The sequence below is a fragment of the Syngnathus acus genome, chromosome 2 (genome assembly GCF_901709675.1).
Source record: "Syngnathus acus chromosome 2, fSynAcu1.2, whole genome shotgun sequence".
Lineage (NCBI taxonomy): Eukaryota > Metazoa > Chordata > Actinopteri > Syngnathiformes > Syngnathidae > Syngnathus > Syngnathus acus.
Window position 1 is genome coordinate 25,016,646 of NC_051088.1, and position 11,789 is coordinate 25,028,434.

The 11,789-nt window shown below is 43.3% G+C and overlaps 1 protein-coding gene across 3 annotated transcripts; it reads left to right on the forward strand.

The window, feature by feature from the left end:
• The first annotated feature begins 420 nt into the window (after positions 1–420).
• Positions 421–11,454, forward strand: acss2 (acyl-CoA synthetase short chain family member 2). Of its 3 annotated transcripts, none has more exons than XM_037246232.1 (19): positions 421–1,053; positions 1,577–1,772; positions 4,169–4,260; positions 4,330–4,433; positions 4,498–4,570; positions 4,887–4,962; positions 5,168–5,273; positions 5,560–5,607; positions 7,328–7,465; positions 7,642–7,812; positions 7,904–8,037; positions 8,118–8,250; positions 8,312–8,368; positions 8,545–8,625; positions 8,689–8,797; positions 8,868–8,936; positions 9,021–9,197; positions 10,742–10,816; positions 11,024–11,454. In XM_037246232.1, the coding sequence occupies exons 1-19, from the start codon at positions 927–929 to the stop codon at positions 11,149–11,151; spliced, it is 2,094 nt and encodes a 697-aa protein (XP_037102127.1). In that variant the 5' UTR covers positions 421–926; the 3' UTR covers positions 11,152–11,454. The 3 variants fall into 3 exon arrangements, with proteins under 3 accessions (XP_037102127.1, XP_037102128.1, XP_037102129.1); XM_037246233.1 differs by having other exon boundaries at positions 5,563–5,607; XM_037246234.1 differs by lacking the exon at positions 5,560–5,607.
• Positions 11,455–11,789: the final 335 nt, after the last annotated feature.

The following is an 11,789-nucleotide window of genomic DNA, read 5'->3' on the forward strand; positions in this document are numbered from 1 at the left end:
CAGGGGTGTCAAACTCATTTTTTTCACGGGCCGCACTCTAGTCACTAGAGTTTGGAAACATCACTTCATAAATTCACCCAGAAAATTAGATTTATTAATTGAGAACTACAAGTTAGCAAAGTAGTGAATCCTGGAAATGTTTTTGCTCAAGGTGAAGGACTCTTGAATGTGGATTTGTTCATGATTTAGACGAGAACCTAAATCTAAATACGTGTATTTTATAAAGGAGTTTAATAACTAGGTGGTTTGACTACCGGCGTTAGTTGCATTCAATAGAACGAACAAGCGAAGAAGATGCAAAAGTGTCAAGTCTGAGCTTTCAGCTGAGTCATTGAACGCCTCGCGCGTGTTGATTGGCTGCTGGCTGCGACAGCGAACCTTACTTTTATTCGACGACTGGGAGTTGAGCGGTGGCTTGACGAACGCACCACGCTTCTGATTGGCTGCTGCTCGGGGGTGAACGGAGGTCAGTGCCACTCATTGTGCTTGTCAAAAGAGGGGGGAAAGTAGACTTTGGCACCGCCAAGGCTCACTCAAGGACTCGGTCACCACTCCTACTCTTGGGCCCCTTTTGGATTATCTGTGTCTTTTAAAAACAAAGTAAAACATTTTTGGCGTCCCCAAAAAGACGGGACGTCTTCTTTGGCGCGTAAACACGTCTCCGCTCTCTTTGCTAGTTAGCTTAGTTAGCTTGCCTGTGTCCTCCAAGTACAATTTCTGTGGACCTTGTCTTTTCTTCAAGCATCACTACACTGAAGCACCCAAAAGCCATCAAAGGATCCTATTTTTTTTTCTTTTTATATATATATATAGATAACAACACTCGTCGGGGAGCAAACCAGTGGAGTCTTGCAGCTACGCTCTCGCCCCTGCTCTGCTCGCAGTGATTTACTTGTCCTTCGTAGCAGCCAACGCAACATCTGAATATGATTCCCGACAAGGCGCCCGAGGACGACGTCTTTCACGGGGCTGAGGAGATGCGGAGGGGGGCCCACGTCCCCACCTTTGACAAATTTAAGGAAATGTACATGCAGTCCATTGAGGACCCTGACAGTAAGTGTGACGCTTTCGACAGCCAATCGCACGTTGCGATCGATCGATTGTGTGAAATTGATTGATCATGTCTTGGGCAGTGCAATAGCTTGCAATCCTTCAAATACCGAGTGCAGAAATGGATCACCGAAAAGAGACTAAATACGAATAATGTGAGGCATTCATTCATAGGACAACACTAAAAGTCAAACGCCATCCTATGCTATAAAAACGAACGATTTCAATGAATTTAAGAGTGTTAGAATGTGTGGTCTGGCCTTACTTTGCGAAGTTGGTGTGTTCTTCCTGTGGGTCTGTCTGCATTGCAAAAACATGCATGTTGCGTTCCTTGAAAACTAAATCGTTTGAAGGTGTGAACGCGAGTGTTGGATCAAATCAATAAATTGCCTATCCCTTGCATCGATGACTTGTTAGCGGATGCAATGCATACTGCAACAATTGAGGAATGTTTCCTCTCACATTCCTTCAAAACGCAAGTAAGACCACCTAGCACCTCTTGGCATTGTGTCTTGTCGACCCGCAGAGTTCTGGGGGGACATGGCCAAGGACTTCTTCTGGAAGACCAAACACACAGGTCGTTTCTTGGACTACAACTTTGACACGACCAAAGGAGACATCTTCATCAAGTGCATGGAGGGAGCATCCACCAACATCTGCTACAATGTGCTCGACCGCAACGTTCAAGACAGGAAGCTAGGCGACAAAGTGGCCTTCTACTGGTCAGTATGCTACTCGTAACTCAGCAATTGAAACCTGTTCTGCATAAGCTCCATCATTAAGTATTGAAAAGTTGTTTACTATAGTGTAATAGTGCTAATGTCATACGTTCTCAGGTTTTAAGAGTTCCCAGACACCTCACTGCCATTTTGGATCAAAAAATCACAAAGTACGAAGAAGCACAGACCACTTATCATTGGGACGTCTCCTTATCAAAAAATATAAATGAATATCCGATACAATGTCGAGTGTGATGTCAAACATGATGTCAGCTAAGGAAATATTGATAGGTGGATCTCTTTTTTTTATTTTATTTTTATAAATTTGTTTGCCCAACAACAGAGCATGAAAGTGCGCACATGTGAAAACAGGTCTCAAAAATGACCCTGGTTATTGTTTGCATGTAAATAGTGCAAAAAGGGCAGCATGGGAGAGCAACATCTACATACTGTTGTTGCAAGACAAATGATGTGAACCCTATGCAGTGACCTCAACTTCCCCCCAAAATGTCTTTCAATATAGTCTGTTCAACAAAGGGAAAAATGTCTTTAAATATAGTCGAATCTACAAAGGGACTGCTTCAAATAATGCCACTGAAACACTGCTTTCATTTTTTCCGTGGACAGATTATGTGAATCCTTCGCCGAATGACTTCTCCAAGGGCTAACTTGCCAACAAAAATGACAGCGATAAACACTGTTCTTTTCAGCAATTCTTTCAAAAGAAATATTTACCGTTTTTTTCCGTGTATAATACGCCCCCATGTATAATACGCACCCTAACAATGGCATGTTGATGCTGGAAAAAAGCCTGTACCCATGTATAATACGCACCCAATTTTTTTTTTTTTTTAAATTTTTTTTTTTTTTCTTTTTTTTTTTAAGTCCCAATGATCGTCACACACGCAGGGAGGCAATGGGTCCCATTTTTATAGTCTTTGGTATGGTCTTAACTAGGCTGGATGTATTTTTTTTGTTGGCGTTGATTTCTCCGACTGCCCATAAAGGCACCACCGCGATCAGATGAAAAGAGAGGAAAGTGACGTGCGGACATGTGAAAAAGGCGGCTCTGTATGGGAGAGACGTTGAAGAGGAATAATAACACCCTTGGAAACCAAAACTTGCCCCTCGTCGTGACTCGGAGCCGCAACAAATGTTTCGGATTTGTGTAGGGTACATTGTGACAGCAAACGAGCAGGTGATCGAGCAAGCGTCTGATACGAGAGCATTGCGTTGGTATGGAGCGTGTTTGAAGTGAACAGCAGAGACGAAAGGAACAAGGCAAAGTGTTGTGAAATAAAATATTACCTGTAATACGCATTTTGTTATTTGCTGATTGTATTAAGCTATCACATTCATTGTCAGTCAAGAAGAGAAGAGGACTATTATCCCTTCTTTGACGAAATGACCAGAGCACAGTACAAACACTATTGTTCTTTCGGTATTTATTCAACCCACATTCTTTCACAACATGACAAGAAGAGAACAATACATAAATCAATACTCGTACCAGTACCATGATTTTCTTAAAAAAAAAAAAAAAAAAAAAAAATTTTTTTTTTAAAAATTTAAAAAAAATTGTACCCATGTATAATGCGCACCCCAGATTTTAGGACAATAAATTAGTTAAATTTTGCGTATTATACACGGAAAAAAACGGTAGTAAAAAAAAAAAAAAAAAATCGACTCCTCAATGATGCACAAATAAGCACAGAAATATACAAAGAAAATACTTTTTTTTCCCATGCTGTTTATGCATGTGTGACTGAACATAAGCGGCAAGAATGGAAAGTAAATTTCCTTATTGTGGGTGAGGTGATTTTTCTTCAGATATGGCGACGCGACTGATAACAGTCGGTCGACACGTGTTTTACAGCCTCGTTGTCTTCTTTATAGCATCGGAGCCTTAAAGGGGACATGTTACACAGAGTGGACATTTTGATATTTGTGTGCAAATATTTGGCTCGCTGGAGTGCGTGAATAGACAGAATGGTTTATCTGCGTGATTTTCAAGCGAGCCCTTCTGCTGCATTGACCCAAAACAGTCTTTTTCTCCCCACGGCATTGTAATTATTTGTACAAATAGTTCTATTTCAAAGAATAGTTCAAAACAAAATCACTCAGCACCTGTATTGCAACAATCCGCAATGTTTTTGAATCACGTTTCGATGAATAAAATAATTATTAGTTGCAGCCTTAAATGATTATTGTTTGTTTGAGAAGGGATCCCCCTCAGCCTCTTTCCTTGACCACCCCCTCCCTCACAAGTTGCGCCTGCAAACAGATTTTCAAAAGTTCCTAATCTTAGGACTGAGAGGCAGATGTTCCAACCACTCGTGCACCTTGCTGAAACAAATGAAGCCATTTTTTCTTTTTTCTACGTGTGTGTATTTTTGCAGGGAAGGCAACGAGCCCGGCGATGAGCTGACGGTGACCTACAGAGAGCTGCTGACCAGTGTCTGTCGCTTTGCTAACGTCCTGAAGTCACAGGGTAGCTAGCACACTTTTAACAAGCAAGCCCCACTGCAACCAGCTGAGCGTGACACTCATTTACGCATAGGTGTGAAGAAAGGAGACCGCGTAGCAATTTACATGCCCATGGTGGTGGAGCTAGTGGTGGCCATGTTGGCCTGCGCTCGCATCGGAGCCGTCCACTCCATCGTGGTACGTCGGGAGCGGGGAAGCGCCGGTGGGAGCGTGCGGATGGGAAACCGACGTCTTCTGATAGTTTGCAGGTTTCTCTGCGGAGTCGTTGTGTGACAGGATTGTGGACTCGCAGTGTTCACTGCTTATCACCGCAGGTGAGTTCATGTGCTTTATTGTCAATGTTGTGCTTGTGCATTCTTCTCAACATGTCAGCGTAAATTAAGTAAATCATGTCATTGATTGATTCTTTGAAGCATTCATTTGAATGCATGCAATATTAATGCCTTCATTTTAGTGAGCAAACAAATTCAATTCGCTTGTAATTTCTTTGTCTCTTGATATATAGTATATTCCACCGGATCCCTTCAAAGAGGCTGTTTTGTCATTTATGAATATTGACTGTGATTCCCCACCCCAATGTTTTAAAATGTTTGTTTTTTGTGTGTGCGCTTGCCATCCATCCGCCTTCAGATGGCTTCTACCGAGGGGATAAGCTGATCAACCTGAAACTCTTAGCGGATGAAGCTCTGCAGAAATGCACAGACAAGTACATTGCACTCATGCATGCACATTTATTTGCGAGTGTTTTGTGCTGGCAAATCAATTTGATCGTCTGGTAACAAAAACATTTTTGGGCACGCGTGTCTTTTGTTGCACAGCAACAACTTCTATTGTATGAACGCCTGCCTCTTCACAACTATCAAGAATTCGAAAAAGAGTGGAGATGATTCTTTTTCTCTGTTTGTGTCCAGAGGATTCTCACTTGAGAGATGCATCGTATTGAAACATTTATCCAAAGAAGCGCAAGAGATTTCCCTTAAGTCTCCCCCTGCCAAACGGCCATGTCCTGACCTCCAGGTGAGCTCCTTTTTTTTGTTTTGGTTGCTTTGTTATTGATTCGATTGTCATACATGTAGAAAAAGAAGTTGAAACTGTTAATAGTAAAAGGTGGCGCTCACTATAAAGATCTGTTTTTCCCAACCATTTTACGATGTGACATTTTACATTTGATCCTTAACTATTGTTGAACTTTTTGACCTCTTAAAGCAGGTTCGACGTGGTCATATTGTTTTCACTTTCATTTTGAAAATAACCCCTCCCCCTTCACGGTCATGGTCACGCTTGCTGTTTCTCCTTCGTCCAGCAGGAGACAGAAACAGGCAGAGTAAGAAAAACCCGTCCTGTTCCGCAGGTACTTATCTTCCTTCCAGCCAAAACCCTGCCCGCACCATTTGTTTTTGCTTCCAGGTTGACTCTTTAAAAAAAAAAAAAAAAAAAAAAACCCACTGCTGAAGGGTAAACACAATCAAGCCTCAAATGTCATTTGTGTTGACATTCAGGGATGAACATTTTTTTGGTGTCGTCTTTATGGTGGCCCTTTTTGGGATCCTCACCATGCCTGAAAATTCAGTCCTTTCTCAAATCCAAAGAGATCAACAGCTATATTTACATCCATCCTCGGGCTGAGCATTGTGCACCAAAACCAACAACAACAAAAAACAACACGATATTTGTTGTTTTTACCCAATCGCAGCAGTTTGTTCATAGAATAGTCGGTAAGCACAAACATCTGAGAACATGAAAATGTCTCTGCTTGCTCACTTCAGAAATGATTGGAACTATAGAGCTGGGCGTAATTCCAAAAGTGCTCATTGCTCAACTAAAAATAATATATTATTTCAACGTCTCAGTTAATCAGAACTCTAGCGTTGCTGATGCAATTAAAACCAAAGCTACTTTTCCCTCCAAAGTCAGGAGCTGTTCAAGTTCTCAGATGTCTGTTGACTTTTGGAATAAACTAACACTCTTCTTCTCTTTGTCGTCACTCAGCGCACTCTCTCCTCACGAATTTGTTTTGATCAGCATGAAGATCATGGTTAACAACTTAGTTGAGCTTTTTGTTGTTGCATAGCCCCAAAGAAATAACGGCTTTGTTCTCTGCGCAACACTTTTCCGTTTGTATGAGGACAACATTGACAGTGCACGATTGTACTTTACCCACAAGCTGCTGTCACCATTGCTCTCACTATCTTTGTACACATTTGATTTGTTTATGATTTTTGACGTCGTCCGTTCATGCTGCGAAATCAGATATTCCTGATGAAGCCCGATTGAATAATAAACCCGAAAGTATCGTCATTGATTCAAAAAGGTTGGTCAAGGCATCAGAGCTTGAACAACTGAAGGACAATTTAATTTCTCGTTAGTTCCTATTTTTTTTTACCTTTAAACTAGTTTCCCTGATTTCATCTGCAAGTTTTTAATGAGTTGAGTTTTTTTTTTTTCTCTCTACAAAATATTGACTCAACTGTTGGGATCTTTTCCGGCACTGCACGTTCCAGTAGCATAGCATCCTCACAGTATTGACGCATTACCATATCAATGCTCCCCCACCAATAAACATAACTTGTTTTTCTTCAGCTCATGCCGATGAATGGTTTCCTGCGGGTTTTGACTGGCTAACGTTTGGAATTTCACTTTTGTTGTAAGATTTCGGGCGGCTCGGTGGCGCACTGGGTAGCACGTCCGCCTCACAGTTAGGAGGGTGCGGGTTCGATTCCACCTCCGGCCCTCCCTGTGTGGGTTTTCTCCGGGCACTCCGGTTTCCTCCCACATCCCAAAAACATGCTTGGTAGGCCGATTGACGACTCCAAATTGTCCCTAGGTATGGGTGCGAGTGCAAATGGTTGTTTGTCTCTGTGTGCCCTGCGATTGGCTGGCAACCGGTTCAGGGTGTCCCCCGCCTACTGCCCGATGGCGGCTGGGATAGGCTCCAGCACTCCCGCGACCCCCGTGGGGACTAAGCGGTTCAGAAAATGGATGGATGGATGGATGTAAGATTTCGATGATTGAAGACGACATTAGCAAGTTTTGTTGTTCATTATTTGTAACTTTGGAATCATCATGGCAAGGTGCCGTGGAACCCGCAAGTGGACAAATGTTGGCACGCTTTGATGGCTGACTCGTCGGACGAGTGTGAACCGGAGTGGTGCGCGTCTGAAGATCCTCTCTTCATCCTCTACACTAGCGGCTCCACAGGCAAGCCCAAGGTAGAGTGAGCCACCTGGAATGACAAAGGGTGGGAATGGCGGAGTAACTATAAAACCACATTGGCGGGATTCCCGAAAGCAGAACATGCTTGACAAGTCCATATTGTGACCTCGTGGGGTTGACTCATCAACTCAATGTATTCTTCTGCTCCTGTTTATGCCGCGCTCCTCTGCAGGGTGTCCTTCACACCGTCAGTGGCTACATGCTCTACACCGCCGCCACCTTCAAGCTGGTGTTTGACCATCGGCCTGACGACATTTACTGGTGCACAGCCGACATTGGCTGGATCACCGGACACTCGTACATAACCTACGGGCCGCTGGCTAACGGCGCCACCAGCGTTTTGGTGAGTGCAGCATGGGGAGGGGGAGCTCGTGCTGCACTCGGGCGAAGTTACGTGATGGAGCTTAACTCCGTGTTGTAAATGCGCGTTTCAGTTTGAGGGTCTTCCGACGTATCCGGACGTGAGCCGCATTTGGGAGATTGTGGACAAATACCACGTGAGCAAGTTCTACACGGCCCCCACCGCCATCAGGATGCTGATGAAGTACGGCAGCGAGCCGGTGCAAAAGTGAGTCAACTTCATGTCCCTTTTGTCGAATCTCACGTCATCTTCAGGTTGACATCTGTTTGTGTGTGTGTTGTGCGCAGGTACAAGCGAGACTCTCTGAAGGTTTTAGGCACAGTCGGAGAGCCCATCAACCCTGAGGCCTGGCACTGGTACTTCACGGTCGTGGGAGACGGCAGATGTCCCATCGTTGACACGTTCTGGCAGACGGAGACGGTGAGTTTGCTCGACGCCCCCTACTGGACACGTCCCCGTGACCGTGCTTTCTGTCTTCCAGGGCGGACACGTGATGACGCCTCTGCCGGCAGCCACGCCCATGAAGCCGGGCTCTGCTGTAAGTCAAACGGAAGCTATCTGGGTAACATTTCGAGCGAGTGGTCGCCAAAGTCCACAGCCTGGAAATCACCTCAAATGGCTGCTTCGTAGTAAAATAGCAGACTTCTTGTTTGGTTTTGCACTCTGGTCCTTGAAACATTTTCACACATCCTTTAAGAAAGTTGTCTTTTTCAGACGTTTCCATTCTTTGGCGTGGTGCCAGCCATCTTGAACGAGTCTGGCGAGGAGTTGGAGGGCACGAGTGAAGGTTATCTGGTAGGAAGCGTCGCAAAGCTCGGCACCTGGAAGAACGGCAACATGACTCGTTGACCCAAACAGGTGTTCAAGCAGCCGTGGCCTGGCGTGATGAGGACGGTGTTTGGGAACCACGCAAGATTTGAAAGCACCTACTTCAAGAAGTTCCCGGGATACTACGTGACTGGAGATGGTGAGAGGATGCAGCAGCAATGCATGGGTGTGCTGATGATGCCGATGTTTTTCTCCCCCTCTATCCGCAGGCTGCCGTAGAGACAAGGACGGATACTACTGGATCACCGGGAGGATAGATGACATGCTCAACGTCTCAGGTGAGATGTTCATTAGCCATAAAGATCTCCTTTTTCAATTTGATGGCCATCCTTACCTGACAGTAGTTTGATGGCTTTTTGCAGGTCATTTGCTGAGCACAGCAGAGGTGGAGTCAGCGTTGGTGGGGCATGAGGCCATCGCAGAGGCCGCCGTGGTGGGTCGGCCACATCCCGTCAAAGGAGAAAGTCTCTACTGCTTTGTGACGTTACGTGACGGTGTCAACTACAATCGCACGCTGGAGGCCCAGCTCAAAAAACAAGGTGGCTTCAGTCAAATACTTCACATTAGCTTTCTGTGGTGTTTTCAGGATTTAGCGCACATTTTTTTAATAAGCACTTTTGTTTTTGTTACCTTTTTTTTTTTTACTTGAACTCAAAATTCTTTTTTTATACACTTAAAATATTTGTCTCAAAAAGGATTCTCAATTTTATTGAAATCTGTGATAGCTTACTGTGTGCTTCAGGCAGCCCACAATAAAAGGCCACTACCAAATATCCAATTTTATTTCAGATTTTTTTTTTAGTTCTTATCAAAAAATAGGGGCGAAACAAAAGTGCTGTTGTAACGATCTGCAGAACCAAAGAGGATACATGTTTACATTTTCTTGACTTGCCTCATAGTCTGAGGTCAAATCAAGTATGTCAGATGTCTTATTATAGATCAAATAACAGACTTATTCAATGAGGTGTTTTTACTGCCCAAAAAAAACCCCATATTTTAGAAGTTGTGTGAAAAGGGTTTTAATAGAACACTAGATGAAATTTGCAATATTATTTTTCAAGGAGAAAGTTCCACTATTGGCTCAAAGCATAGAATATCAAGAGCTCAAGGGAAAAAAGTACCGTATTTTCCGCCCTAAAAGGCGCACCTAAAAACCTAAAATTTTCTCAAAAGCCGACAGTGCGCCTTATAGGCCAGTGCGCCTTATATATGGATCAACTGATGAATTTGTTGATCCATACTGGTTGTACACAGTGCTCTGCCAAAATGTTTCAGTACGTTTTAGTACGACTAGTAAATTACAAGGTCGCATCGCTTCCCAGCATTACGGCAACTGTAGTCAGGGGGCGTCACCGAATAGCTGTTGTACCCGCGAGGCTATTTCATGTCAAAATAGGCTGCTCTGTTAATGTTTCGAGTAAATCTACTGATCGATATGGAAGGGAAACATAGGTAAGTAGTACCAATGCGTTAGATCGAACTTTAGTCAGTTCCGATCATTTTATAGGAGATCGTTTGAGAAACGCGATTGTTTACACTTCGCTGAGGCTCATGGGAGATTGCGAGCTGAGGCTCGTGAGACTTTGCGGATGGCTAATGCTATTGCGATAGCTGCTATACGTACCAGGCTATTTCATGTCAAAATCGGCTGCTCTGTTAATGTTTCGAGTAAATCTACGGATCGATATGGAAGGGAAACATAGGTAAGTAGTACCAATGCGTTAGATCGAACTTTAGTCAGTTCTGATCATTTTATAGGAGATCGTTTGAGAAACGCGATTGTTTACAGAGGGCTCGTTGGTTATTGGCTAGTGGATGCATACCGCAACCCTAGTCAACCTCAGTTTGATGCAGTATAGCTTCTATTTTATGCGCCTTATAATCCGGTGCGCCTTATATATGGACAAAGTTTTAAAATGGGCCGTTCATTGAAGGTGCGCCTTATAACCCGGTGCGCCTTTTAGGGCGGAAAATACGGTAAATCAGTAATATTAACAAAGTTAAAGTTGGACTTTATGAGGCAGAAGAAAAGTGTCCTCTCTAAATGCCAATTGCTCTATTGTGTGCCTTTGTTGGTCACCAGTGCGTGAAAAGATCGGCGCCATTGCCACACCCGACTTCATTCAGGATGCTCCAACGCTCCCCAAGACCAGATCAGGTACACGCTCAATGTTTTGAAATTGAAAACTTTCCTTCAAAATGAATGAAAACAAAACTAAGAATTTCTGCTGCCGAAGTTTGCCAGATAAATATTCTTTCAAAAAGGACGTTTCAATTACTTTGTGTCAAATTTCCCAGAAGAGTAGATATTGAAAGTGGGCGAGTGGCCAATGCGTCTTTTGTGTCCTCATCTCCGAAATATCAGGCAAGATCATGCGACGCGTGCTGCGCAAGATCGCCGGCGGTGAGCGGGATCTTGGCGATATTTCCACGCTGGCTGACTCATCGGTGGTGGAGCAGCTTTTCCAGAACAGATGCGGCGCCGGCGAGTGACGATAGCTCAACCGGCCGGATCCAAACTGACTGACTTAGCATTGTCTGGCAACAAGCGACAATAATAGAAGAAAGAATGAGGTGTGTTTGTGCGAGACGGAAGAACTACTTTGATCTTGACAACGCACACAATGATTGATTATTCAAATGAATTCATGTCTTCAAATAACATCCCTTTCATTTGTGTCGTAAAAGTTTTTCCACAAGTTGCTTCGTTTTAGTACGTCTGCTCTTTGTATTGTATGCATTGTTTTGTGTTTTGAAAAGAAAACAAACGTTTTGGATTAAAACATGAAAAGGTTTCGCTGTTTTGATAGATAATCATTCAAACATCACAAAGAGCAGCAATTAGTGGCATTAATCCCAAGGGCTTGAAGCAAGCGTGTTATTAACAATAAAAACAGTGAGTTTACAAGGTTACCCTTTGATGCAATCGACAGGTTTTATGTCTTAAATTCACAGTGTTTATTGCATCAAATCATTTGATCAAAAATGCAAAATTGACTTTCATAAAACCAGCTAAAGATAAGAGCGAGCAATATCAATTGATTGGGCAAATCTCAATTTTAAAATGGACTCTTGTGGAAACAAAACTAAAATGAGTGAAATTATAAATATGAATCAATGAAATATAAACC

Coding starts and splice junctions, on each gene's coding strand:
- acss2 (XM_037246232.1), top strand. CDS start 927: ATGATTCCCGACAAGGCGCCCGAGGACGACGTCTTTCACGGGGCTGAG. Junction 4,963..5,167: donor CTGCAGAAATGCACAGACAA/GTACATTGCACT, acceptor GTTTGTGTCCAG/AGGATTCTCACTTGAGAGAT. Junction 10,817..11,023: donor GCTCCCCAAGACCAGATCAG/GTACACGCTCAA, acceptor CCGAAATATCAG/GCAAGATCATGCGACGCGTG.